The sequence below is a fragment of the Typopeltis vanoorti genome, chromosome 1 (assembly GCF_054136105.1).
Source record: "Typopeltis vanoorti isolate ZY-2024b chromosome 1, IOZ_Tvanoo_1.0, whole genome shotgun sequence".
Taxonomy (NCBI): domain Eukaryota; kingdom Metazoa; phylum Arthropoda; class Arachnida; order Uropygi; family Thelyphonidae; genus Typopeltis; species Typopeltis vanoorti.
This window is the reverse complement of record NC_143549.1, coordinates 128,394,887-128,419,995: the sequence shown is the minus strand read 5'-3', so window position 1 is coordinate 128,419,995 and position 25,109 is coordinate 128,394,887. Positions and strand designations below refer to the sequence as shown.

General features: G+C 34.0%; 1 protein-coding gene across 2 annotated transcripts in view; it reads right to left on the bottom strand.

Annotated features, from left to right (window-relative positions):
• The window catches only part of DCTN4-p62 (dynactin subunit 4), a 159,260-nt gene that overhangs the window by 27,091 nt on the left and 107,060 nt on the right, over positions 1-25,109 (bottom strand). For both annotated transcript variants that reach the window (XM_090399205.1, XM_090399212.1), the window contains 4 exons: positions 19,048-19,121; positions 18,894-18,948; positions 7,356-7,460; positions 7,075-7,172 (listed from right to left, as the gene is read on the bottom strand). In XM_090399205.1, the coding sequence (XP_090255331.1) occupies positions 7,075-7,172; positions 7,356-7,460; positions 18,894-18,948; positions 19,048-19,121 (332 nt within the window). The remainder of the gene's footprint in view (positions 1-7,074; positions 7,173-7,355; positions 7,461-18,893; positions 18,949-19,047; positions 19,122-25,109) is intronic.

Sequence of the window (25,109 nt, the reverse complement as noted above, 5' to 3'; positions counted from 1 at the left end):
GCATGAAATCTGGAAGAAGGTGGTGGCATTATGGAGGCAATATGACATGAATGCTGGTAATAATCAGTTGCATGAAGAGTACAAAGAACAGGCCAGGAAGGTGACTTGGATGGTAAAGACAACAAAAGTGCAGAATGAGAATAAATTAGCCAATGAAGTCAAGAAATATCCTAATAGTTCTTTCGATATGTTGCAAGCAGAAGAAAGAATGACTATGGGAGGGTGTTAGTTGATAGTAGATTGGTAATTATTGCAGAGGATATAGTTGAGGTATTTAATGAGCAGTTACTTAGGGTATTTTATCTTTGTGAAGGCAACATCATGTGAAGTTGAAGTGTACAGGGTATGGTGGTGGAGGGATTGATGATGAGTGAGTTATTATCAAGTCCAACTGCCTTATTATACATCAAGTTTAACTTGACAATAAATCATTGTGTGTTGGAGGAAATGCTCTAGGGCAGTGATCTTCAACCTTTCACCTTCCATGGGCCATATTTTCTACTGGAAAGACTGCGGGTCGCAGAAAAAATGTTGACTTGTTTTTTTTTTAGAGTGAGTTAGTCAAATTACACCCTCAGCATCTGAGATGCGAAGTAAGACAAAATACTTGAAAAAGTACTAGCAAACAGTAAAATTTAGGGAAAATGGATATATCACATCCATTGAAAGATTATGATGGTCAACAGATATACTATTATTATCTGAAAGGTCAGAGAGTCAAGGACTCAGAGAGGCTATAAATCACCCAAATCAGCTGTCATACCTTCCCTTAAATTCATTCACACTAGATGCACTCACTACCCCTAAAGGCAAATTATTCCACTCACTCCTTCTTTTGTGAGAGAAAAACATAGCTCTTACCCCTTTCTTGACTGGGAACCAACTTCCATGAATTCTCTCATATTCTCTCTCTCCAAAAAATTTCACCATACAATATCCTACAACACCCATTCAAAAGGTTACAGGCCTCTATCATATCATCCTTCTTTCTCTTGTTAACCAGTCTTTAATCCACATATTCGTAATCTGTCACATAATCTAAATTCCATAATCCCAATATAATCTTTGTAACTCTTCTTTGCACCCTTTCCACAGCTATCCCCCTTGGAACCTGGGAGACCAAATCTGGACACAAAAATCCAGGTGCACTCTTATCAAGGCATTATAAAGAGAACAAAATGACTTCCTTATTCTTACATCAAGTTTCACTTCAACATAACAATTATCCTCTGAGTTGTTTTTGCAACTTTTACTATGTGACATTCATCATCATGAAATTCCTGACATGTACCCTCAAGGGGTGTACAGGACATGATAGTACTACATGAAAAATTTACATCATTACTAACTATTTACAATTTTCCTCCAAATCAATCTGTTACCTGTCAAGACTCCAACATTATCAGATCTTATATTTCAATCTTTCAAGATTGAAATATAAGATTTTTTAAGAAATCTCACCACTTTTTACAATATCAATCCACCTAATCTTGGTCTTCCTCTGGGTTTTTTTCCTGCCAACCTGGCAGAGAACACTTGTTTTGCTAATCTTGCTTCTCCCATTCTGTTTAAGTGACCATACCACCTGAGATTAGCTATGCTAACATATTCCTGAATGCTAACAATGTCAAGTTCTTTCCTTATATCTTCATTTTTAATATGATATTACCATTGATGCCATCTGTTCGCGACCTAATCTTGCTCAGGAATCTCATATCTGCGGTCTCTAGTCTTTGGTCAAGTGTTTTACTTCTAACCCAGCTCTCAGATCCATAAGTTAAAATTGGTTTGAACAGTTTCTTCCAAGATTGAAATATAAATTTTTTAAAGAAATCTCACCCCTTTTTACTGTATCAATCCACCTATATCTTGTCAAGTCCAGCTAATTTAGTGTTTTGACTAATTTCTCTCTTGTTCATTATAAATTTATTCAGTTGATTTCCTACCATACCAGCTTTGTTGATTCTGTTGTCTACTTCCATATTTAATTACCTCATGCCCAAGTAGCTGAAATGTTACACTTGTTCTCTAGGTTCGTTCACAATGCAGTTGATATTTTCAATGATTCTTCCTATTTTTATGGTCTTTGTCTTGTTATTACTGACTTCATACCATATGTATTACAACAGTCATTCAATTTAGTCAGGGATCTTGCAGACTTGTAGCAGATTTATTTAGAAGTATAACATCATCTGCAAAAAGCAAAGAGCTGACATTAACATCTCCAATTTTGATATCAGGTTTAATACCACTGTCCTTCATAATGTGATCCATATAGATAATGAATAACAAAGGAGATGATGTACATCCATGTCTGACACCAGGTTTAATATTAAATTATCTTCTTGTACTTCCTTCAATTCTAACTGCTGACTTACAACTCAAATAAAGACTGAGTATTGCTTGATATAATGCCCGACTGACACTATACAACTGTAGCATTTTGAATAGCTTCTCTCATGGCACCATGTCATATGCCTTTATCAGATCGACAAAACTTAAATACAGATCTTTGTTATATTCCCATGATTTCTCAACTATTTGTCATAAAGTGAAGATCTGATCCTGACAGACTCTATTTGTTCTTCACCAAGCTTCTCTTTCACAATCCTTTTCAACCGTGTCTCAAGTATACTTGAATAAATCTTACCAGGAACACTCAGTACAGAAATACTTCTGTAATTCTCATATTCAGTTTTATTTCTCTTTTTACATATGGATACTATGAGAGCTCTACTCCATTCACCTGGAATTCCCTCTGTCCAGGCCTTCTGAACTATGAAGTGCAGCCACTGTAAGACTTTTATACCTCCATACTTGAGCATTTCTGGTCAAATACCATCTACTCCAGCTGCCTTTAAACATTTCACGCTTTTGATGGCTTTTTCTACTTCAAGTATGGATATGTATTCCTGATTGTATGCCTAGTCAGTGTTTTTTTACCACTGTGCTGTCATTGATCGTTTCATTTAGCAATTTTTTGAAGTTGCTAAATGACACTCTTTCCTCCATTTCTGAGCTTCAACAACCTCCAGAATATCTTGCGCCTTCTTGATATTTATTTTCTATGTTCTTAGCAAAGTCTTCCCATGACTTTTGTTTTACATAGTGTTTAGGTTTCTTACATTTGTCTGTATTCTCTAAGAGCACAAGCTGACTTATTTGCCAGGAACTTTTGATATGCTTTCTTCTTTTCCTTCACTGCCTCATTAACTTCCTGTGTCTACCATGGAGTTCTGATTTTTCTATCCTTGCAGACAACCTCATACGCCTCTCTGGCTGAATCAATCAATGTTTTCTTCAGGGCTTGCCACTGAATCTGCAAGATTTGGTTCCTGTTCTCAAACTCTTTCATTTTTTCTTCAATAATGTTTGTGTATTTTAGTCAGCAGTTCACATCCAAGAGCTGCTCAACTTTTATTCGCTTTAAAACGTTCTTACATGTTTCTCTTTTCGATATGAAATTCAATTTTATCCTGATGAAGACTAAATGGGGATCACTTCCAATTTCAAACCCTCTGTACACTCTGGTGTCTTGCACCAGGAAGAAATTGCCTCTTCGCTCCATGTGAATCTGTGCACATTTTTATGTTGGATCATTGGATTAGCAATAACCAATCCATGTCCTGAGCAGAAATCCAACAGGTATTTGGCTTTATTATTAGCTTTGCTCTTTTCTTCAAATTTTCCCAAAATATTTTTGTATGTCTGATGATCATTTTCTACTCTACTATTTAGATCCCCAACAAGGACAAACTTTTCCTTTTTCATTGTGTCAGTTGCTTTCTCTAAAGCCTCAAAAAATTCCTCCACTTCTAACTTAGTAGAACCTTCTGTGATACCACAGATACAAATAAGTCTCATTGTCCAGTTCCCCATTCTGATATTTGCCCACATCGCTCTACTTGAGACTGCCTGCCATTCAAAAAGATTAGCCTCATATTTAATGTTGAATACTATGGCTGCGCTTTCTTTTCCTTGATTGTCACTGGCTTAATATAACATTTTGTATTTATTGCTCAAAAAGATCTCACCTGTTTTTGTCTTTTTTGTTTCAGTCATCCTTATTATGTTGATCTGGTACTTATCTAATTCCTCAGCTGGCTCCATTTCTTTGCCATTCAGGCTTCTTATGTTGATAGTACTGATCTTGAACTCTTGTGATATTGAGTTAGGGTGTGTTTTAGGATTTGTTCCAGTAGCTGACTTTTCGCTGTTCGCCCTGGTTCCCTGGCAAAAAAACAATGGGAGCCTTGTTTACCTGGGCCCCCAGCTGCATGAAATTCTCTGAGTGTTGTACCATCATTTTATATTGTGGTTTAAGCCAATAAGAATGCAATTTGGTCAGCTAAATCCGAAATTGCCAGCCCATCCTCGTTTGTTCAGTATCCTGATAGATAGCTAACAGGGTGCACGGTGAGAAGGTGAAGATGGGACATTAGGTCAGAAGCCTGGTAGGTTCTCCATATTCCTTTAAGATATCTAACCTTGTCATTTCTTGTAGCATAATCCTGCTAATATAACATGCCACTAGAAATCTCATCACACAAAAGTGCATAATGTTATACTTACTAACATTAAATTGACAGCCATTTTCGTTTGCCCAAATTTCCAGCCTATTCAAATCATTCTGCAAGTGCTAGATATCAGTAGCATCCCTTATTGCCCTGCCTATCTTCACATCATTGGCAAACAACTGCACATCTTCTATTAGACCTTTCCTAATATCATTAATTTGTTTCATTAATTAAATTCCATTCAGTCAGAGCAGAATTATATTACAGATGGAATTAATTTGTCACTAAGAATGATCCAACTGAAACCAAAACTGGACATCTACATATTGTATATACATACTGTGTGTGTGTGTGTGTGTGTGTGTGTGTGTGTGTGTGTGTATTCTAGTATACATCTTCATTCCATTAGTACAATGATTTTCCACTGGGTTACAAACTGAACTATACGTAGGCCAGACGTGGAGATTGGGAGAAATCTGCATGTGCGAACATCAAAAGGACGTACAAAAAAGAGAGAAAAATAAGTCTCGCTTGGCATTTCACACAGCTTCTACTGATCATGATGTACTCTGAGACAGAACAAACTTGTCCTACATTGATAAAAACTGTTTCACAAGAAAATTCAATGAGGCAGCAAATATGATTAAAATTCCTACGCAATGCAACCAAAATCAAGGTTTGATTTTAAATCAAGTTTGGTCAGCGTTTATTAAAATTTACCCAGACCGAGGTTCAGTCTGAGGTCTGAACTGGGTTCAGGCCTCAGACAGAGTGAAAGTGAACCACAGAACGCTACATCATATAGCATTGTTTCCAGCTAACACACATTAACGGTTGTATAGATCTGTTATTCAGTTTTTTAACGAACTTTTTTTGTTGTTCACAATACCAACAAATGAACTTGTTTTTTCATAATTTCTTATAGTTTGTGCTTTAAACTATTAATTCTCTTTACCCCTGAAGATGTCAGTCTGACTACTAACGAAATTTGTCGGGTTTGTTTTTTAGTACATGTTTAGTTTTAAAAAAGTCTTTTTTTAATAAATTTCATTCTTTCATCTGATGAAGTGGTCTTTTTTCAATGCATGTTGTGGGAGTCTAGTTTGTGGATGTCCATTCCAGTTATATTTTTTGTTCTTTTTTCCTGACTGGTAGAAGATGCTGAAGACACTTGAGAAGGAAAGAGTCCCAGCAACCCTTGATTTGTCTCAGGAAGATAGATACTTTGTTTACTATGTAACTCTTGGTTACAAAATAAATTATACTTAACAATACATAATTCTTGCTTTTATCCTTTACCCAAGAAGATGCAAGCAAAGTAACTACATGTGTTCACAAATATGTTCTTTGTAACCATGTGACAAACCTAACTACAACTATCTGTACTTCAGAGTATTTTAAAATATGGTGATGATATTAAAATAAATAACTATAATCATATTATTAAAATCACCAGTCCAGCCGGCCAAGTGTTTGGGCATATTTACTCTCCAACCAACAGAATCCTGCTGTGGGCATGGATGTTTATGGCTGTCTTTAAGTGACAAATAAATTTCATTGCCTGGTTTTAAACCATTGCCCTGCTCACTGGAAGACCGACTTAAAAAGTTCCGTGTTGGATTTTTAAAGCAGGATTTTCAAATTGTGTAAATAAATAAATACAAAAATATACAAAATTAACAGAAATAGAAAAATCCTTAGCACACCAACAGTACAAATGTGCTATAGGTTTATAAATCTTATATATTTTTATAAATCTTTATAAAAAAACCACTGATTCAGATCTCTTATTCTCATGAGTCTAGTTCCCACTGATGAGACCTCAAATAAAGGTTAAAACCAGTCTGGGTCATTTTTCCAAAAGGAAGTGTAATGCATGTTATGGGATACTACTAGGGTAATTTTATATATTACCCACCTCCATACGGAAGTAGATTAGTTACAAAGAAATTTCACATGCTCATGCTGGGTAAAAGATAAATACAATATTTCTTGTTAAGAGTAAATTAGTCAGCTAGAGTAGAATTATTGCAATACATAATTAATGCAAAGGTTCAAATGAAAATTAGAATGGTCAGTAAAATCCAAGCCAAGTCTCTAAATAACTTGTGTATGGACAGAGACAAAATTAATCTTATAATGTTTACAAGATTTTACAAAATGTAACTAAAAAAAAAACTGTGATCTATTATATATATATAGTTTGAAGGGAAGAGAGTGAAATCAGTTTACTCAGTGAGTAACTGTTTATCACCACAGTACCTGAATCTGAAATGCTATCAATCCGATATCAGTCAAATCATACTTTTTTTTTTGATGAAAAGAACATTTCTTCAAGAAATATCTCAAGAACTTTCAGTATGAAAATATTGAAACCAGAAGTTAAAAGATAACATGTGTCCAAGTATCATAAAATTATTACCATCTTTACTCTTATTATTTTGTAATCAATACTATTCACAAGAATATTGAAATTTTAAAATGATTTTTGTTATTATTCCAAAAAATTACAAAGTCATTTCAGCTACAATATATAAATCCTTACAGAAAAACTTACTGTGGATCATCCTTATATATCTGATTGTCACTTATGTCATCAAATTCTGCTGTGTCATCCCTTGCTGGCAAAACAAGCTCATCATTTGGTATGGTAACCTAGATATTAAATGACAGAAATACATGTATTTGGAGACTATTGAAAATATGAATGATAAAATAAAATAGTTATCTGAAGTTTGAGAATTTTTTTCCCATAACCGCAATGCTATTTCTAACTAAATATGACAATCAGTATATTAAATATTAACAGTATAACTATACACTTTCACTACTACCCACCTTGGCTGTTACACATTTTAATACTTGAGGATCTTCCACAGGTAGCAATGATATATGAACTGAATGAGGAGATGGATTACATACTGTCAACTCTATTTTGCATTCCTGAATAATGGAACAAGAAAATTTATGTAAAAAAAAAAAAAAAAAAAAAAAAAAAAAAAAAAAATATTTTTCAAGAATAATTTATACATTTCACCCAACTCTCTCTCTTTCTTGATCAAATTGTTATGACAGTGAAATTTGTTAACATCAAGAGAACATTGTGAAAATTATTGTTCAGAAAAGTTACAGGAAACTATGCTGAAGGGAATGCAGACAAAAATAAAATATTTATGACTATCTAGAAACCAACCAGATGCTATGTAATCAAAATTGGAGAAAGATCAATGTAGGACAGGCTGCATTCCAAAAACAGAAAAATACACTGAAATGCATAATTCCCACTGGAGTAAAAAAAAAAAAAAATTCTTGAACAGGTGAATTTGCATGTGCATGCACATACAGTACCTTCAGGCATATGTTTTAAAAGATTGCTTTTCATTACTTAAGAGAACAAGCATATGTTCTCTTAAATTAAGCGATTAAGGATATGTGGCAAAACTAGTTGATTTAAGTATCTATATTTAATATGTCTCGACTATGTTATTGTTGATAGTGATGTTTTCTCCCTGGTGCAGGACACCAGAGTGTACAGAGGATTTGAAATTGGAAGTGATCACTATTTAGTCTTGAGCAGGATAAAATTGAATTTCATATTGAAAAGAATAACATGTAAGAAAGTTTTAAAGCGAATAAAAGTTGAGCAGCTCTCAGATGTGAGCTGTAGACTAAAATACACAAAAATTATTGAAGGAAAAATGAAAGAGTTTGAGAACAGGAATCAAACCTTGGAGATTCAGTGGCAAACTCTGAAGAAAACATTGATTGATTCTGCCAGAGAATCAATCAATGAATTTGTAAGGATAAAAAAATCAGAACTCCTTGGTGGACACAGGAGGTTAAAGAGGCAGTGAAGGAAAAGAAGAAAGCATACCAAAAGTTCCTGTCAAATAAGTCAGCTTGTGCTCTTAGAGAATACAGAGACAAATGCAAGAATGCTAAACACTCTGTAAAACTAGCTAAACAAAAGTCATGGGAGGACTTTGGCAAGAATATAGAAAATAAATATCAAGAAGGTGGCAAAATATTCTGGAGGTTGTTGAAGAAGCTTAAGAATGGAGGAAAGAGTGCCATAAAAGGAATTAGAGATGATAAAGGTGACATGAAAACGGGAGAAAAAGATATCCTTGAAGTATGGAGTAATTACTCTGAAAAACTGCTAAATGAAACAAGCAGTGATAACAGTACAGTGGTAAAAAACACTGACCAGGCATGCAGTCAGGAATACATATCCATACTTGAAGTAGAAAAAGCCATCAAAGGCTTGAAATGTGGAAAGGCAGCAGGAGTAGATGATATTCGACCAGAAATGCTGAAGTATGGTGGTATAAGAGTCTTACAGTGGCTGCACTGCATAGTTCAGAAAGCCTGGACAGAGGGACAAATTCCCGATGATTGGAGTAGAGCTCTCATAGTACCCATATATAAAAAGGGAAATAAAACTGCATGTGAGAATTACAGAGGTATTTCCCTACTTAGTGTTCCTGGCAAGATCTATTCAAGTATACTTGAGAAACGGTTGAGAAGAATTGTGGAAGAAAAGCTTGGTGAAGAACAAGCTGGATTCAGGCCAAATAGAGGCTGTCAGGATCAGATCTTCACTTTACGACAAATAGTCGAGAAAGCATGGGAATATAACAAAGATCTGTATTTAAGTTTTGTCGATCTGGAAAAGGCATATGACAAGGTGCCAAGAGAGAAGCTATTCAATACGCTGCAGTTATATGGTGTCAATGGGACATTATATCAAGCAATACTTAGTCTTTATTTGAGTTGTAAGTCAGCAGTTCGAATTGAAGGAAGTACAGGAAGATGGTTTAATGTTAAATCTGGTGTGAGACAAGGATGTACATTATCCCCTCTGTTATTCATTATCTATATGGATCACATTATGAAGGAAAGTGGTATTAAACATGATATCAAAATTGGAGATGTTAATGTCAGCTCTTTGCTTTATGCGGATGATGTTATACTTCTAAATAAATCCGCTACAAGTCTGCAAGATTCTCTGACTAAATTGAATAGCTCTTGTAATAGATATGGTATGAAGGTCAGCAATAAAAAGACAAAGACAATGAAAATAGGCAGAATCATTGAAAATGTCAACTGTGTTGTGAATGGAGAACCTGTGGAACAAGTAAAACATTTCAGCTATTTAGGCACGATTTTTACTGAAGATGGTAAATTAAATATAGAAATAGACAACAGAATCAGCAAAGCTGGTATGGTGGGAAGTCAATTGAATAAATTCATATGGAATAAGAGAGAAATTAGTCGGAACACTAAATTAGCTGTATACAAGACAGTGTTCAAACCAGTTTTAACTTATGGATCTGAGAGCTGGGTCAGAAGTAAAACACTTGACCAAAGACTAGATACTGCAGATATGAGAGTCCTGAGAAAGATTATAGGCGTGAACAGATGGCATCAATGGCAGTATCATATTAAAAACGAGGATATCAGGAAAGAACTTGACATTGTCAGCATCCAGGAATGTGTTAGCAGAGCTAATCTCAGGTGGTATGGTCACTTAAACAGAATGGGCAAGGAAAGATTACCAAAACAAGTGTTCTCTGCCAGGTTGGCAGGAAAACGACCGAGAGGAAGACCAAGATATAGGTGGATTGATACGGTACAAAGTGCTTTAGACGATAGAAATATAAGATCTGATAGTATTGGAGTGTTGACAAGTAACAGACTATTTGGAGGAAAATTGTAGATAGGAAATTAATAATGATGTAATTTTTTTCATGTAGTACTATCATATCCTGTACACCCCTTGAAGGTACATGGCAGGAATTTGATGATGATGATGATATTTAATATGATCTATTAAACTCAGTGTAAGTATCATTGTCACAAATTTATATATATATATATATATATATATACACATACATACATCTAAAATAATAAAAATAAACCCCTTAGCCCATCAATAGTACTAATGTACAATTAGGTTTACAACCTTTTGTGTGTGAGAGTTCCAAAATGTGTGTGTGTTTGGGGCTTAGGTGATGGTTTAAGTTCATCTTCAGGTTTAATGGAATAAAACAGCCTAATGAAATGATTAATATCAGTTTAGTGGTTATTTAATGGTTATTCATAACAGTGCTTCATGGTATATACAACATGAGAAGAAAAAACAATAACTAAATAACTTATTGAACTTACCAAATCACCAGCCATGTTGGCCAAGTGGTTAGTGTATCCACTCTCCAGCCAAGAGGTTGGGGTTTGAATCCTGCCATGGGCATGGATGTTTGTGATTGTCCTACTAACTCTATGTGGAAAGAGAATCTGCGACCCTACCACTTATTCTAGCAGAAGACTTCACTCCAAAAACTCGGTGAGGTATGAGAGTGACCATATGGCGTCTACGGCATCAAATGTGAATTATTATTTTTTTTTTAATTTTTACCAAAATTTCACTAGTTTTCTAATCAGCATGAGAGCACAAATCACAACTGTGATACACATAGCACTCAATCAGAATCCAGATGTTGGATATTATTAGTGTTCTTCAAGGCAGATGTTTACAAATCTACCAGCCTATTCAAAGCAGTTTAAGTTGCAGGCACAGGGAACTTTATACACATGAGGATGTGCAACAGGATGAAGTTGATACTTGGGAAAAATGTGCAAAACTTACTCATTGAATGTGGTTTGAGTGCTAAGATTATACTTGAAGAGAACTTCAGCTATCTTTTCAGATGCAACCTTAATATAAAGGACGGGAATAGTTCTGTTGTGTTATTATGAAATTAGCTGCAGGAGAGATAAGGGTAACATGCAGTACTTTGTGTATTTTATGGGGATTGTAGCCACTGGCTAAAAAAAAAGTGTTGCAAAAGGTACAGAGTTCAGTTTCCAGGGCTGCACCATTTGAAAAAACAGTCCTATTGGCTCTGTGTGAGTACTTTGAAGTGGCATACTTTTGGAATGGGTGATGGTGTGATTGTTTATATAAGTACCTTCCCATGTGTGTGTCTGCACAAGTTATCTATAAACAGAGAAGGAAAATAAATCATTTGGAAGTTGAGTCACTAATACATCTAGAAAAGGGAGACAATTTCTTTTTCTAGAGTGAAATATGTTTTTATCCCTGCAGACGTTTCTGTGGTTAAGAAGTTCAATATAGTTATTCTGGTTTTGTGACCACATGTTTATTAAAGAAAACTGTTTTTAAAACTAAACAAGTACTAAAAAAAACACCCGACAAGTTTCGTTAGTCGTCAGACTACCATCTTCCAGGGTAAAGAGAACTAAAAGTTTAAAGCACAAACTACTAGAAATTACAAAAATTAGTTCATTTCTTGGTATTGTGAACATCTAAACAATTCGTTAAATCAAGTTTGGTCATCATTTATTAAAAATTTACCAATTTTAGGCCTCGGACAGTGTGAGCGTGAACCACAGAATTCAAAAACAAATAGCATTGTTTCCAGCTAACACGCATTAATGGCTGTATAGATCTCATTCGGTTTTTTAATGAACTGTTTAGACGGGAATAACTATATTGAAATATTCATAATGAAGGTTTATTTTCTTGATCATGAGAATTAGTAATAATATTTTAGGTTTACAGATCAAGTGTTGATCAATTTTATTAACTTAACCAATTAGTTTCGCCACACTTTAACTACTGGCATCTTCAGGGCACTTACATATAGGCTGAAACAATCTCACAATTATGTGTAACTGTAAAACTGACTAGAATAATTACAAATAAAATAGTATCGAACGACCTCCACTACAGGAACATTGACATCTTAAGTACCTTGTTCCCACAAGATATAACCACGTTGTTTGCTCACTGCCTAAATTCTAACTACTTTTCTTGGGAAAAATAAGATCTACCAACAATTAACAGGCTTGGCGATGGGGAGCTCACTCACCTTCATGTGCTGACCTCTTTATGGAAGACTTAGAAAATAAAATCCTATTCCAAATTATTCCCAAACTTAAAATTTGGTTCAGATATGTAGACAATATCTTCATCATGCGGAACAACAACAAAGATGACCTAGATGATTTTCTCAAAAATATCAACTCCTTCCATCATTCTCTTTACTTTGGAACTTTGGAATTTACTCTGGAACTTGAAAGAGAAAAACAACTACCGGTTTTAGACATCTTAATCAAAAAACAAATTGATGGCAGTATAGATCTATCAGTGTACAGAAAACCGACCAATACAGGTTGCTACCTACATTTCAGCTCCTCTCACCACATCTCACATAAACTCAGCATTGTACATATGTTAAAGAAGAGAGCGATTTGCATCACAACAGACAACGAGGCCCTTCGAGATGAGTTAACATTAATTTCCCACAATCTGTACTTGAATGGCTATCCAAGAAAACTAGTCAATAAAGTCCTTTTCTCTGAACCACCACAAAGAGAACAAGAAGATATTCAATATATAAAAACTATTGCAATTCTGTTTGTAAGTGGCATCTCCAACAAGCTCGCCAGCCTCCTCAAACAACACAAAATAAGAGTAAAATTTAAACCAATAGAATATATTCGTAAACTACTAAGATCTCCAAAAGACAACCACCCTTTCTATAAATATGCTGGAGTTTATAATATTCCATGCTCGTGTGGCTCTAGTTACATCGGACAGACTTCGAGAAGCCTTGAAATCAGTTGTTTTCAAGGCTTCTCGAAATGTTTGACATACAACAGACATAGGCTCTTTTTGCCTATGTCTGTTGTTTTTGACATAGGCAAAAAGAGCACATTGGCTATGTCAAAAACAACAGACAGGACATTTCTGGCGTCTCATTTCTCTACAACTAACCATGTCATCGAGTGGGAGAAAAGTTGTTCCCCTTACTTAGAGGAAGATTACAATTCAAGAATTTTCAAAGAAGCGGCACACAGTCGTCCGTTCTACTGGTATTGTGAACCTTAACAGAAATCGAGGTCTAATACTCCCAGAGATATGGAAAACGCTAATCAAATCTCTAAAAACAAAAGAAACAAACTTTAATAGAAACTCAGAAAGTTCCTTTTGCTTAAAAGCTTAATCTTTTTGCTATACCCTTTGGTATTAATTTGGTCTAGCTACTCACTGATGAAGCCTCAAAAAAGGCTGAAACCGGTCTGGGTGGTGACCTCCTACCATAATGTAATAACAGCATACATTTCCTAGGAAGTGTGTTTTTACATTATGGAAAATATCAAAGAACAGCGATCAGAACTTTACTCACCTTTGCAATGGGTTGCCTGGTATTGTACTATGGCTACTTGCATTGGCTCATGCTAGTATTCGCCAATATTTTTATAGTTTACTATATTTGGCATGAAACTCTCTGAGTTTCTTATTCAGTTTTAAAACAATGTGGGATTTAATATCCCCTTAATTTAAATACAGAAAGTTCCTTAGCAACAGCTAGCTAATCTTGTACACGTAATACGTGTTTCACGCACGTTCAATACTATTTTATTTGTAATTATTCTAGTCAGTTTTTTTACAGTTATTCTTGTCAGTTTTACAGTTACACATAATTGTGAGATTGTTTCAGCCTATATGTAAGTGCCCTGAAGATGCCGTGTGGCGAAACTAGTTGGTTAAGTTAATAAAATTGATCAACACTTGATCTGTAAACCAAAAATATTATTACTATATTGAAATATGTTTTTGAATGTTGGCTGTTTAAAAGTACTAAAATATCAACTAATGTGTATAGGCCATAAGGCTAAATAACAAACATACACAGAGTTTTATACAGAATTTTATATATAATGTTTTTATATAGAATTTCCAGAAAATCAAGCACTCATCACAGCAACAGTCAAACTGTAGCTGTGGTGAATGCTTGGTTGTGTGGAAATTCTATATAAAAATTGGCTAGTGTGTGTGTGGGGGAAGACCTTTAGAAGTCCCATATCTCATCTAGTTGTTTATATATTTTTCCTTTCCATGAAAAATAATCAGAATAAAATGGAGAGTCTGAATAATTCAAAAATGTCAGAGGGGGAAACATATTGGAGAGAAAATATCACGTTTAAGGTATTCAAGATTATATTGAATACCTTAAACCTCAAAAATATGGTCTACCACGTTAAAGTAGTGATACTATACATAACATCCTTTGAAATGATGTTTGTCTTACCCATAGATGCAGTTTTAAATATTAACATCTCTTCAAAGAAAGTAGCAAAGCCCTTTTACACTGTCCTAATTTGAAATGGAGTGATCGCCTCTCTCCTGAAAGTGAGATTTTCATTTTATGTATATATCAGAATTTTTTTTTATTACTATTATGATTCTACCAACACACATCAACCATTTCAATGGTCAACCAATTGTTGTATTTACCTTGCACATCAATTTGAATGTCATTAATTTCAGATGAAATATCTGTGCTATTTCATTCAAGTTTTTTTTTTACAGTGTGTGTGTTTTTCTCTCCTGATCATTATGCTACAGGTGCTTTTAAAGATTAAAGGGGAAATGTGACTTAGCATGTTCATATTGGACAATGTTCCACTTCACATGTGCTTTTTTTCTCCAGGGAGTCAAGGAATCATCGAGGGATGCTATAAATCACCCATATCAGCTGTCATACCTTCTCTTAAATTCATTCACACTAGATGCACTCATTACCACTAAAGTCATATTACTGCACTCACTCACTGCTGTGTGAGAGAAAAACCTAGCTCTTACCTTGTTCTTAACTGCGAACAAACTTCCATGGATGCCATTTTGTTCTCTCCCCACCTTCCATATAACAAAAAATGTCATCATACAATATCCTACAATACCCATTCAAAAATTTATAGACCTCTATCATATCATCTTTCTTTCTCCTGTTAACCAGAGTCTGTAATACACATACTCATAATCTGTCACATAATCTAAATCCCATAATCCTAGTATAATCTTTGAAACTCTTCTTTATCCCTTTGGAACTGGGGGACCAAATCTGCACACAATAGTCAAGTCCAATAAAGAAGTACAATGACTTCCTTATTCTTACATGTCAAGGTTCACTTCAACATCGCAATTATCCTCTGACTTATATTTGCAACTTTTGCTATGTGACTTCTGAACTTTCAATTCCTATCCACCATTATGCCAAGATCACTAGCCTCATCAGTTTTTTTGCAGCATAACCATGCTAATATAATATGCCACTGGAAATATCATCATGCCAAAGTGTATAACATTAAACTGACAGCCATTTTCATTTGCCCAAATTTCCATCCTATTCAAATCATTCTGTAAGTGCTAGATATCAGTAGCATCCCTCATTGCTCTGCCTATCTTCCCATCATTTGCAAACAACTGCACATCCTAATATCATTAATGTATAGAGTGAACAACAATGGCCCAAGGACTGAACTCTATCATATTGTATCCATATCCTTTATCCAACTCAGCCATAACATTGTTATAAAATATAAGCAAATTGCTAAAATATTACCTTCCTTTAGTAAACCCACTGCTCCTTGTAGAGTATAGCTTGTTTGTCTACCCCATTTCTGTATGCGAGTTCTTACCAACTTCTCTAAAATCTTCACCACTACAGATATGCTGATAGCCCAGTAGTTATACACAATAGTTTTTTGCACTGCCCTTGTCCAATGGAACTATTATACATTTCTTCCATTCCTGTGGCATCAGAGTTGAGGCTCAAGTTACACGAATATATGAAAGGCCTAGTAAATTCGCTGAACATTCCTTTAGCATACATGCTGATATTCCATCTATCCCTATTGTCAAATTCTTATCAAGGTTATGAAACAGCTCTTCAACCTCATTCTCATGCACCTCTAACTCTTCATCCAATGTAGCAGTGTGCTCTATGTTATATGGAGCACCTGGTTGATATATCATAGCAAAGTGAACACTCATTAATCGAACAATCTCATTAGATTCTGACACTTGAGTACCATCTGCATTTAATGAAGTTATTCTTCCACAGTCCACACGGTTAGCCTAGTAGTATGCACTTTGCAACCATATGCCTGGGGGAAGGAGTGTCATAGGTTTGATTCCTGTCGACAACGTGAGAAGCTTAAGGATCTTCCTCAGCCATAGAAAAGTTAGCCGGTCTTCGGCATGGACAGCAGGGTTTTTCTCCCCAGTTTATCTGGGGTTTTTCATCCTACAAGCAGCTAAACCAGTCCCGTGAACACACATCGATACAGTCATGAATATCGCCCTTACGGGATGCAGCAGAGGAGTGGCAATCCGGCTGCATTAATATGCCAGTAACCCCTCATTAGGAGAGGATTCAACCCATCCTAGACAGATGAGAAGGAGAGATAGGATTCTTCCACATTCATTCTTTCCTTCTTTGGCTTGCAGCACAAAATTCTTTTGGATTGCTTTTAGCCTACATAGCCAATTTCTTTTTATACTCTGATTAGCTTCCTGCACAATACTTATTACTTTTCTGGCCTGCATTTTATAAAATAGACAACAGAATATAGAATAGACAATAAAAATAGACAACAGAATAGACAATACGATATGCAAAGCTGGTATATAGTGGGGAGCCAGTTGCACAAATTATATGAAATAAATAAGAAATTAGCCATAACACTAAACTAGCACTACTACAGTCATTAAACCAATTTTAAGTTATGGATCTGGCAGTCATCAAAAATAAAGCACTTTATCAAAATTAAAAACCAGAGATATGAGAGTTCTGAGAAAAATTAGAGGAATGAACAGATGGCATCAATGGCAGAATCATATTAAAAATTAAGACATTAGGAAGGAACTTGACCCTGTTTGCACTGAAGAACGCATGAGCTAGGGTGGTATGGTCATTTAAATAAAATTGGGAGGAGGGGAGTTAGCAAAACAGGTTTTTGATGCTGAGATGACTGGAAAAAAGATCCAGAGAAAGACCAAAGTCGAGGTGAATTGATTCAGTCAGAAGTGCCTTAGAAGAACATGACACTCGAATATGACAATATTTGAGTGCTGCTAAGTAATAGACTAATTTGGAGGAAAATTGTTGATAGGAGATTAATAATAATGTAAACTTGATCATGTAGTGCTGTCATAATAGCCTGAACACCCCTTGAGTGTACATATGAAGAAACTGATAATGATGGTGCAAGGACAGTTAAGTACCAATACATGTCATGGCTCTGTACAACGTGATGAATACATAGTAAATATATAAAATAATAGCATAAACAGATATAAAAATATATGTATAAAAAGAATATGTAAAAAAAAAAAAATTATGTAACAAGTGTAAATGACTGAATACAAAGAAACAGTCATTATTCCTTATTCCAAAGACCTCTTGAAAAGAATCAGCATAAATCAGAACAGCTCCTGTAAGGATCTTATCCCTCCTTTCCTAGACAAAGAACTAAGTTCCAATCAAAGAGAATAAAATAATTTTTTTTAAATATAAAAAAACACATTAAATACAACCTGAGCCACAAAGCCTTGTTGACCATATATATACAGACTTACTGCTGTATGGATTTGCAGGATACTTTGCATGCTGTGAGAAACTAAATTCTTAATTGATGCTTCGAAAAAGCAGGGACTAACTAACCAGCTAAAAGAGAACAAAAATGACAATGAGCATATCTGGATGATGTGTCTCCTTTGCCACAATAAATATTTTGTATATATATCTTTTAACACACAAAATATTCATTTTGTGTGTTAAAAGATTCTCTGTCATACAATTTAGAAGTTGCTCACTATAAAAAAAAGTCCCATAAGTGCAAATACAATACCAAAGTCACATAGGTACCATGTTATGTGAGAAGAAATTCACTATAGCAGACTATTCCTGTGAAAGTCCATTAAAACTAGTTGCTTTAGTGGGATTCTACTGTATCTATGGCATGTTACAGATGACTATCTCAAAGGACTAGTTTTAAAAAGTTCATGGGCCCATCTATATGATTTTTATCTCCACCAAGCATCAAGTTCCAGGAGGAATGGTACAGGTACTAGTGGTTATGTTAGTGTGATATCCATCTCTCTAATCTCTATATAGATATCCACACCCAAGATTCACATAGCATAAGAGACAGGATTCAAGATTATCCAAGTGATTATCCCCTGCAGCATATTTAAATAGTATTTCTCTCGCACACAGAATAGTGTTTGCAGTTATAAACAGTTATTTTACTCAATATGTATTAATAATAATCACCCTACACTTACATAACATGAACTCTTTAATAATATCTAACTAGCACAAAGTTCTGAAATACAGCTGGATTTGCAGAAACTAAATTTCAGTACTATCCAAAAAATAAATACATTTGAAACATGGATTACAAAAATCTACAGTTAGCAAAAAATAAGCATTTGATAAAGATTCCAATTTAACTTTGTAACAAAATCTCGCACAAAAGATTTATTATATGTCTTACTTTCTGGGGGTGCAATGGTGGTACACTCTTGATACGTATTTCGGGAATATGATAACTAAAAAGTTAAAGAAAAGTCTGTTAACTAGTAAAGATAACTGAATTAACAAGGTAACTCAAATTTATGCATGTTGTTATACGTGAAAAATATACTTACAAAGCAGCCAGCTGTATTTTAAATTTAATGGATGAGGGATTGTATTCTGGTTTGCTCAAATTATGTTCACATTTCTGAAACATAACATTGGTAGATTAAAACAACAGCTTTAAAAATTAAAATTTAATGAATAAAATTAATGAATAGTAGGTTTTAATTGGGTTACCATAAAAGAAACAAAACAGATCAGGAAAAAAAAAGAACAAAAATGAAAGCAAGATAAGTGAAAAATATATTCTTATTTTTACAAAAATCACAAACATTAAAGGTTGTTGTAAAATTAAATTATATTAGTACTAGAGCATGAATAATGGTTTAAATAATTTGGAAATCTTGTTCTACAGAGAAACCAAACATGACAGTTTAAGTCATTTCCCAATAAGCATGTCAGTCATCTTATTTCACACTGTGCAATAAAAATCATCTACCACTTATAGATTCACAAACATCCATACCAGAGTGAGACTTGAACAGTATGTGAACTACAAAGTGAACAAGCTATCTATTAAGCAAAAAAGGAGAGCTTAACACCAGTTTAAGTTTCATACTACAACAGTTTTTGCTATCTGTAAGTGAACGAATGTAAAGAAAGCGAAACATATATATTGACTGTATCAATCATAAATGAAGTTAACTAAGATGCTTAACAGACTTCACTTGCTATTAAGTTAACTTATTTTATAAAAGTGAAGTCTGTTAAGCATCTTAGTTAACTTCATTTATGATTGATAAATGAAGTTAACTTCATTTATCAAACATAAATGAACACTTTTTTTTTTTTAATAAGAAACTAATACAACAGTAATTTAAGAACAAATAAGATTTCCATATTTCTACATAGTGGAAATGTCATAAGCTATGAATGATTTATTTATAAATGTGATATGCAAAGAAAGACCAGATTTGCAGGACTCTTCTGAGAGGTTCTTCGGGACACCTGACAAGAACTATATTACAAGGGAAAGTTGAGGAGAAGAGAAGACGGGGAAGACGAACTAGAGAGTGGTTCAATGACATCGTGGAATGGACTGGTTTAAGAATGACGGAGACGACAGACCGAGAGAAATGGAGAAGAGCTGCTCATCTGCTGCAACCCTCTTGCTAGAGCTACCAGACGCCGACGACGAATATGATAGAATCATGTACATAAGATAGGTTTAATACATGCTAGCTGACCTGCACTGTGCAAAAATGAATAAATATTTTATAATGAAATTTTTATTTTTTTTTCATTCTATTCCAACAGAAAAAACTGCACACTCACAAAATTTAGTGAAACATGCATGACAAACTTACTAAAAATTTGAGTAACGGTTTAAGAACATGTAAAAATTATTATTTATTAGCCTTACTCCATCCTAATTTTTATTTTATTTTTTACAGAGGCATCTTCAGAGAGAGCTAAGAAATGGTAAAACTATATTCAAAATACAAGATTATATAACATCACACATATAAGATGCATATCAGGAATACAACCTACAGTTGGAACTTAACTTATGTTCCACAAACCTTTGAGTTATATATATATATATATATATATCAGGGGCAAATATTCCAGGTGTGCTAGGTGTGCAGTACTCATCCACGAAATATCAGTATCATCGATATTATATTTTTGCATTTATTCCCATTAAAGACTCCAATTGTTTGCAGACTTCGCACAATTCCTAAAATTGAACACAATATACTAATGCTTCATTGTTCCTCTTTACAAGGATAATAAAGCATTAGTGCTTCATGAAGAGGATACTTTTCGAACGGTAAACATTGCGTCACATTCGCGTTAATAGCTCGGGTGTGCTTTTAAAATGCATACAATTTTGAGCCTTCAAAAAGATGTCAAGAGGGTGCAGCAGATCACATTCTTAGCGTTTTAATATTTTTAAACCACTGAGAAGGCGAGACTGGGTGAGCTAACATTTTGAGCTCATCCAGCACCTAGCATCTGTGATTGGTCATTGTGTCAACCAATCCAATTGAATATTGTCACTTGTCATGAGTTGAGCACTTTTCTGTATCTGATGACTGTATTACAAACAGCTGTTACACATTTTCTGGAACTGAAAATTTGAAAGTGGATGTTAGGAGAAAAAACCTAAATGTTTCTCTTGCTATGGGTATAGCATCTGTTGAGAATGCATTTTAACGGTATAGACATTTTTATTCTAGTCTTTGGAAATAACAGACAATAAAAAAATATCTATTCCTGAATAAAAATGAATATTCTGTGTATTATAAAATGTTGTTGATCTACAACAAAATATCAGCATATATCAGATTCATAAGAAAGAACCACCGCTGATACTAAAAAATTGATGAATGTAGGATTCTTGAAAGTGTGGATAATTCTGATAATGATCAGATGTTATGTATACTGAGTCTCAGTAAATAAAAGAAATTTCTTGGAAAACAGAACAAAATATACACAAACCAGAGAAATACACATAACATGGGCAACAAATTTTACAAGATGATTTGCTACTCCATCAAACAATATTTATTCCTGCCATTCTCTGTCTCCTCGTAAGTTTTATTTTGAATTATGCCATCATAAATTCACTTATTCATGTCTAGATTTTATAGGATCATGCTATTCGCTCAACCCAGCAACTTATAGGGCACACATATCACAAATGTCAATTATTAATACGTTTACCATTAATGAAAGTATTTCTACTCACACTTACTCTTTCTTTTCATTTCCTATTCTAACATGTCTTAAAAATTATGGTCGCATATTTTCATCTTTGAACATTTTAAATATACCAACCAACTATAACATTCTCCTTCATTGTTGTTTTCTAATAAATCTTAAAACAAACAGATTGTTCCCCCACTCTATGCAGAAGTATTCAAAGCTACCCTGCAATTAATTGTATTGGACCAATTAAGATGAGTGCTGATGCGTTATACTCTCAAACTTTCATACATTGACAAAAATGCAATCATACGGTCATGGGCATCTGCAGAGGGTGGTGGTGGTGGGGGAAACAGGGAACTCCCCTGCAAGGCTCGAGTAAAAAAATTCGACAAATTATAAAGATAAGAGTGATTGAAATATGTAACCTTAAACCCTTGATCATGGAAAGTTTTGTCCATCTTAAAATTTTATTATGCATTGGCCTGTTTCGGCCTATGGCGAGGTAGCCAAAGAATACGCGTTTTATTGCAACAATAAAACACATGTTCCTGTTTTTGGTTCATCTTTTTCTGATTTGTGAACAGCGAGACCAGTTCATTTGCCCTCTGTGTCTAGTGAGTCACTGAGTGAAGTGTAAATCGTAAATTTATAGTGAAACAAATTTAAACCGAAAAAGACGTTTTTAAAAGGTAAGTGTATGAAATTTAATATCATTTTATTTTTTAGTTTTATGATTTTTTTATGCTTTTAAACTGAAATAATTTAATTTAGGATTTTGGGATTAATTAATTAGTTGATTTTTTATAAAATTTATCAATTTTTTTATATATGAAATTGTGCTAAAAACTGTATTAATTCTGAATACTTTTTCCCCCCAAGAATTAAGGATCATTAAAATCGATGTAAAATGAAAATAATGTACTGTATTTATAGTTTACATCGATAAATAATTACATCAAAAAATGCTAAAAGGCGTTTATTGATGTAATTATTTAATTAAATCAATAATTATAAAAAATTTATTGATGTAATTATTTGTCTCCCAGCTTTGATGTTTTATTACAAAAATAAAACATCTTTTCAACAGTAAACTTTCAATGACCTTTCCTTAAGTGGTTTTCACAACATTCAAAATCAGCATTGTGTTGTTTTGGGAAATTGACAACATGCAGTAGATAATTACTAAAGAAAATTTAAATTATTACTTCCTATATTTTGCCAAAGGTAAACTGGCACCTTCAGGGATGACCTAAAGTCCTTTAATCACACCACCTAATGGCTTTGATTGGGTGTTCTTGGCCGGTAGGCTGAATGTCTGCAGATGAGAGGTTTCCCATATGAGAAACAATTCGATCCAACCATATTTGTTTACGTTGGGATAGTGGATAAGCAGCAGATTCAAGGAAAAGCCTCTCAAATTTAAATTTGGTGGAATAAACTGGCTTTTTTCCCAATGGATCCTGTGCCAAGTATCCAGGGCATGGTCTGCTAATCATGAGAGGCCATAATGGTGAAAACGGATGTAGTCCTAGTGCTCTGATATATATACACATATTGGCTGTCCTGCTGTTTGGCCACAGTATGAAAATGGTTGCGGCTGCAGGGTACCTGGTATACTACAGGTAATTATAGTGATTGTAGTTAGTCTTTGGGAAGCAGATAAGGATTGCTAGCTTTCTGTGCAGTTTATAAGTGGTCACAAGATTATCTTTTTTAATATACTGGGCCACCTTTTTTAAGATGTCATTGTTGGATCGTGTTTCTTCCTAACTGACTGATTCAATTATGTTGGTTTGTCAGACTTATCTTTAACTCTTTAAATTCCGTTTCTATTCATTAGTTGTTGATTGATGCTCATCTGAATATAAAGAAATTTATATTTATACTGCGCCACCCTATATTCAGATTAGGGTGGCTTCTGAAAAGATCCGAATAATTTTATGAGCGGTGTAATGAAAGAAAATCAGGCAAACACCAAGTTTAACTCAACAAAAGAAAACATTTAATGTGGAAAAGTACAATATATACATTTAAGTATAACTATCTGCCAAAAGGTTGTCTGATTAAAATATTATAAGAATTCACATTCATACATTAATAGCTTCTCAATTAGGTTTGAGGATCAAGACAAATATTAACAATTATTAAATCACAAAGCATTAGTATTTCTCTGACATATTTCACTCTAACCAATTGGATGAATCACATCATAAATATATTATCTTAGTTTAAAGTATTCAGAATAATTACAATCCATAAATTATCTAACTTTCACTTATCAGTTCTTTATGTTCAGTCTATCAAGTTGAAAATAGTTCTTAAAAGTCCGACCTTCCAGATGTTACAATAATTAATCTTATGACAGGCTACACTATAATTTTTCTCAGTCAGCTAATACTCAACAGAACAACATGAGGCTTATCATTTTGAGGGGAAAGTACTTTAGTACATCTAACAGCTGACCATTAATTGACATAACACCACAGCTAAGGTTAAAATATATCCGACAGAGTTAACAGTTATAATTTCACAAGTTACAGAAAGGAGAATTCTTACCGAGTTACTGCTTCTATATATCGAATACGCTTAGACACACTTGAAATTCTTATTGACTTTTTACTTTATGGCAACACAGTACTAAAGAAATCTTCCACAATATTAACTAAATTATAGACAAAGTAATATACAAGTCTTGATGCACTAGGTTTCAGTTATCTACTAATTCCTTATTTTCTTCTATGTATTAACTTCGGTTCTGCACTATTCTTCCACAAACCACTTGGAAAATATTGTAGTGTCAGAACTCCCATAGAAGTAATTCACGATGTCTATTAATTCACGGTCCTTTCGTAGTTGATTCACAGCATATATCAACTCCACCTTCTGTTACACACAACTGGTCTCCTTTCTATCTCTAAAGCTTCTCTCATTACTTACTTTCGTTTTCCAATCAACTCTGTTCCTTCTTCCCGCCAAAATCCGGTTCTAACCTGTTCAGCTTATATCCACTGGCTTCTCTGTTTATACCTTGTAGCTCACGTTCTCCGCATGAGCTAACTAAAACAAACTCTATTTCTCCTTCAGCAACCAATCAAAAGAATCACATAAAATCACACATACATACAGAAATAAAAGATACATCAAAATTCATATGATATATATTTAAATTTACATACATAGTTTCTTATAATAATTTTACAGAATAAACTAAACAAAATGAATGACATGTTTATATAGTCTTTTCATTATTATTACATATTCTAAGATTAAATAATTAATTAATAACAAATAAAACTCAAAGCATTTATATGAATAATATAATACAAGCAAGAGACTAAAAACGAATAATATTTACAAGGCTTGCTTATGACATGGTGGATTATGTTAAATGTGAATGAAGTATTAAAACATAAATATC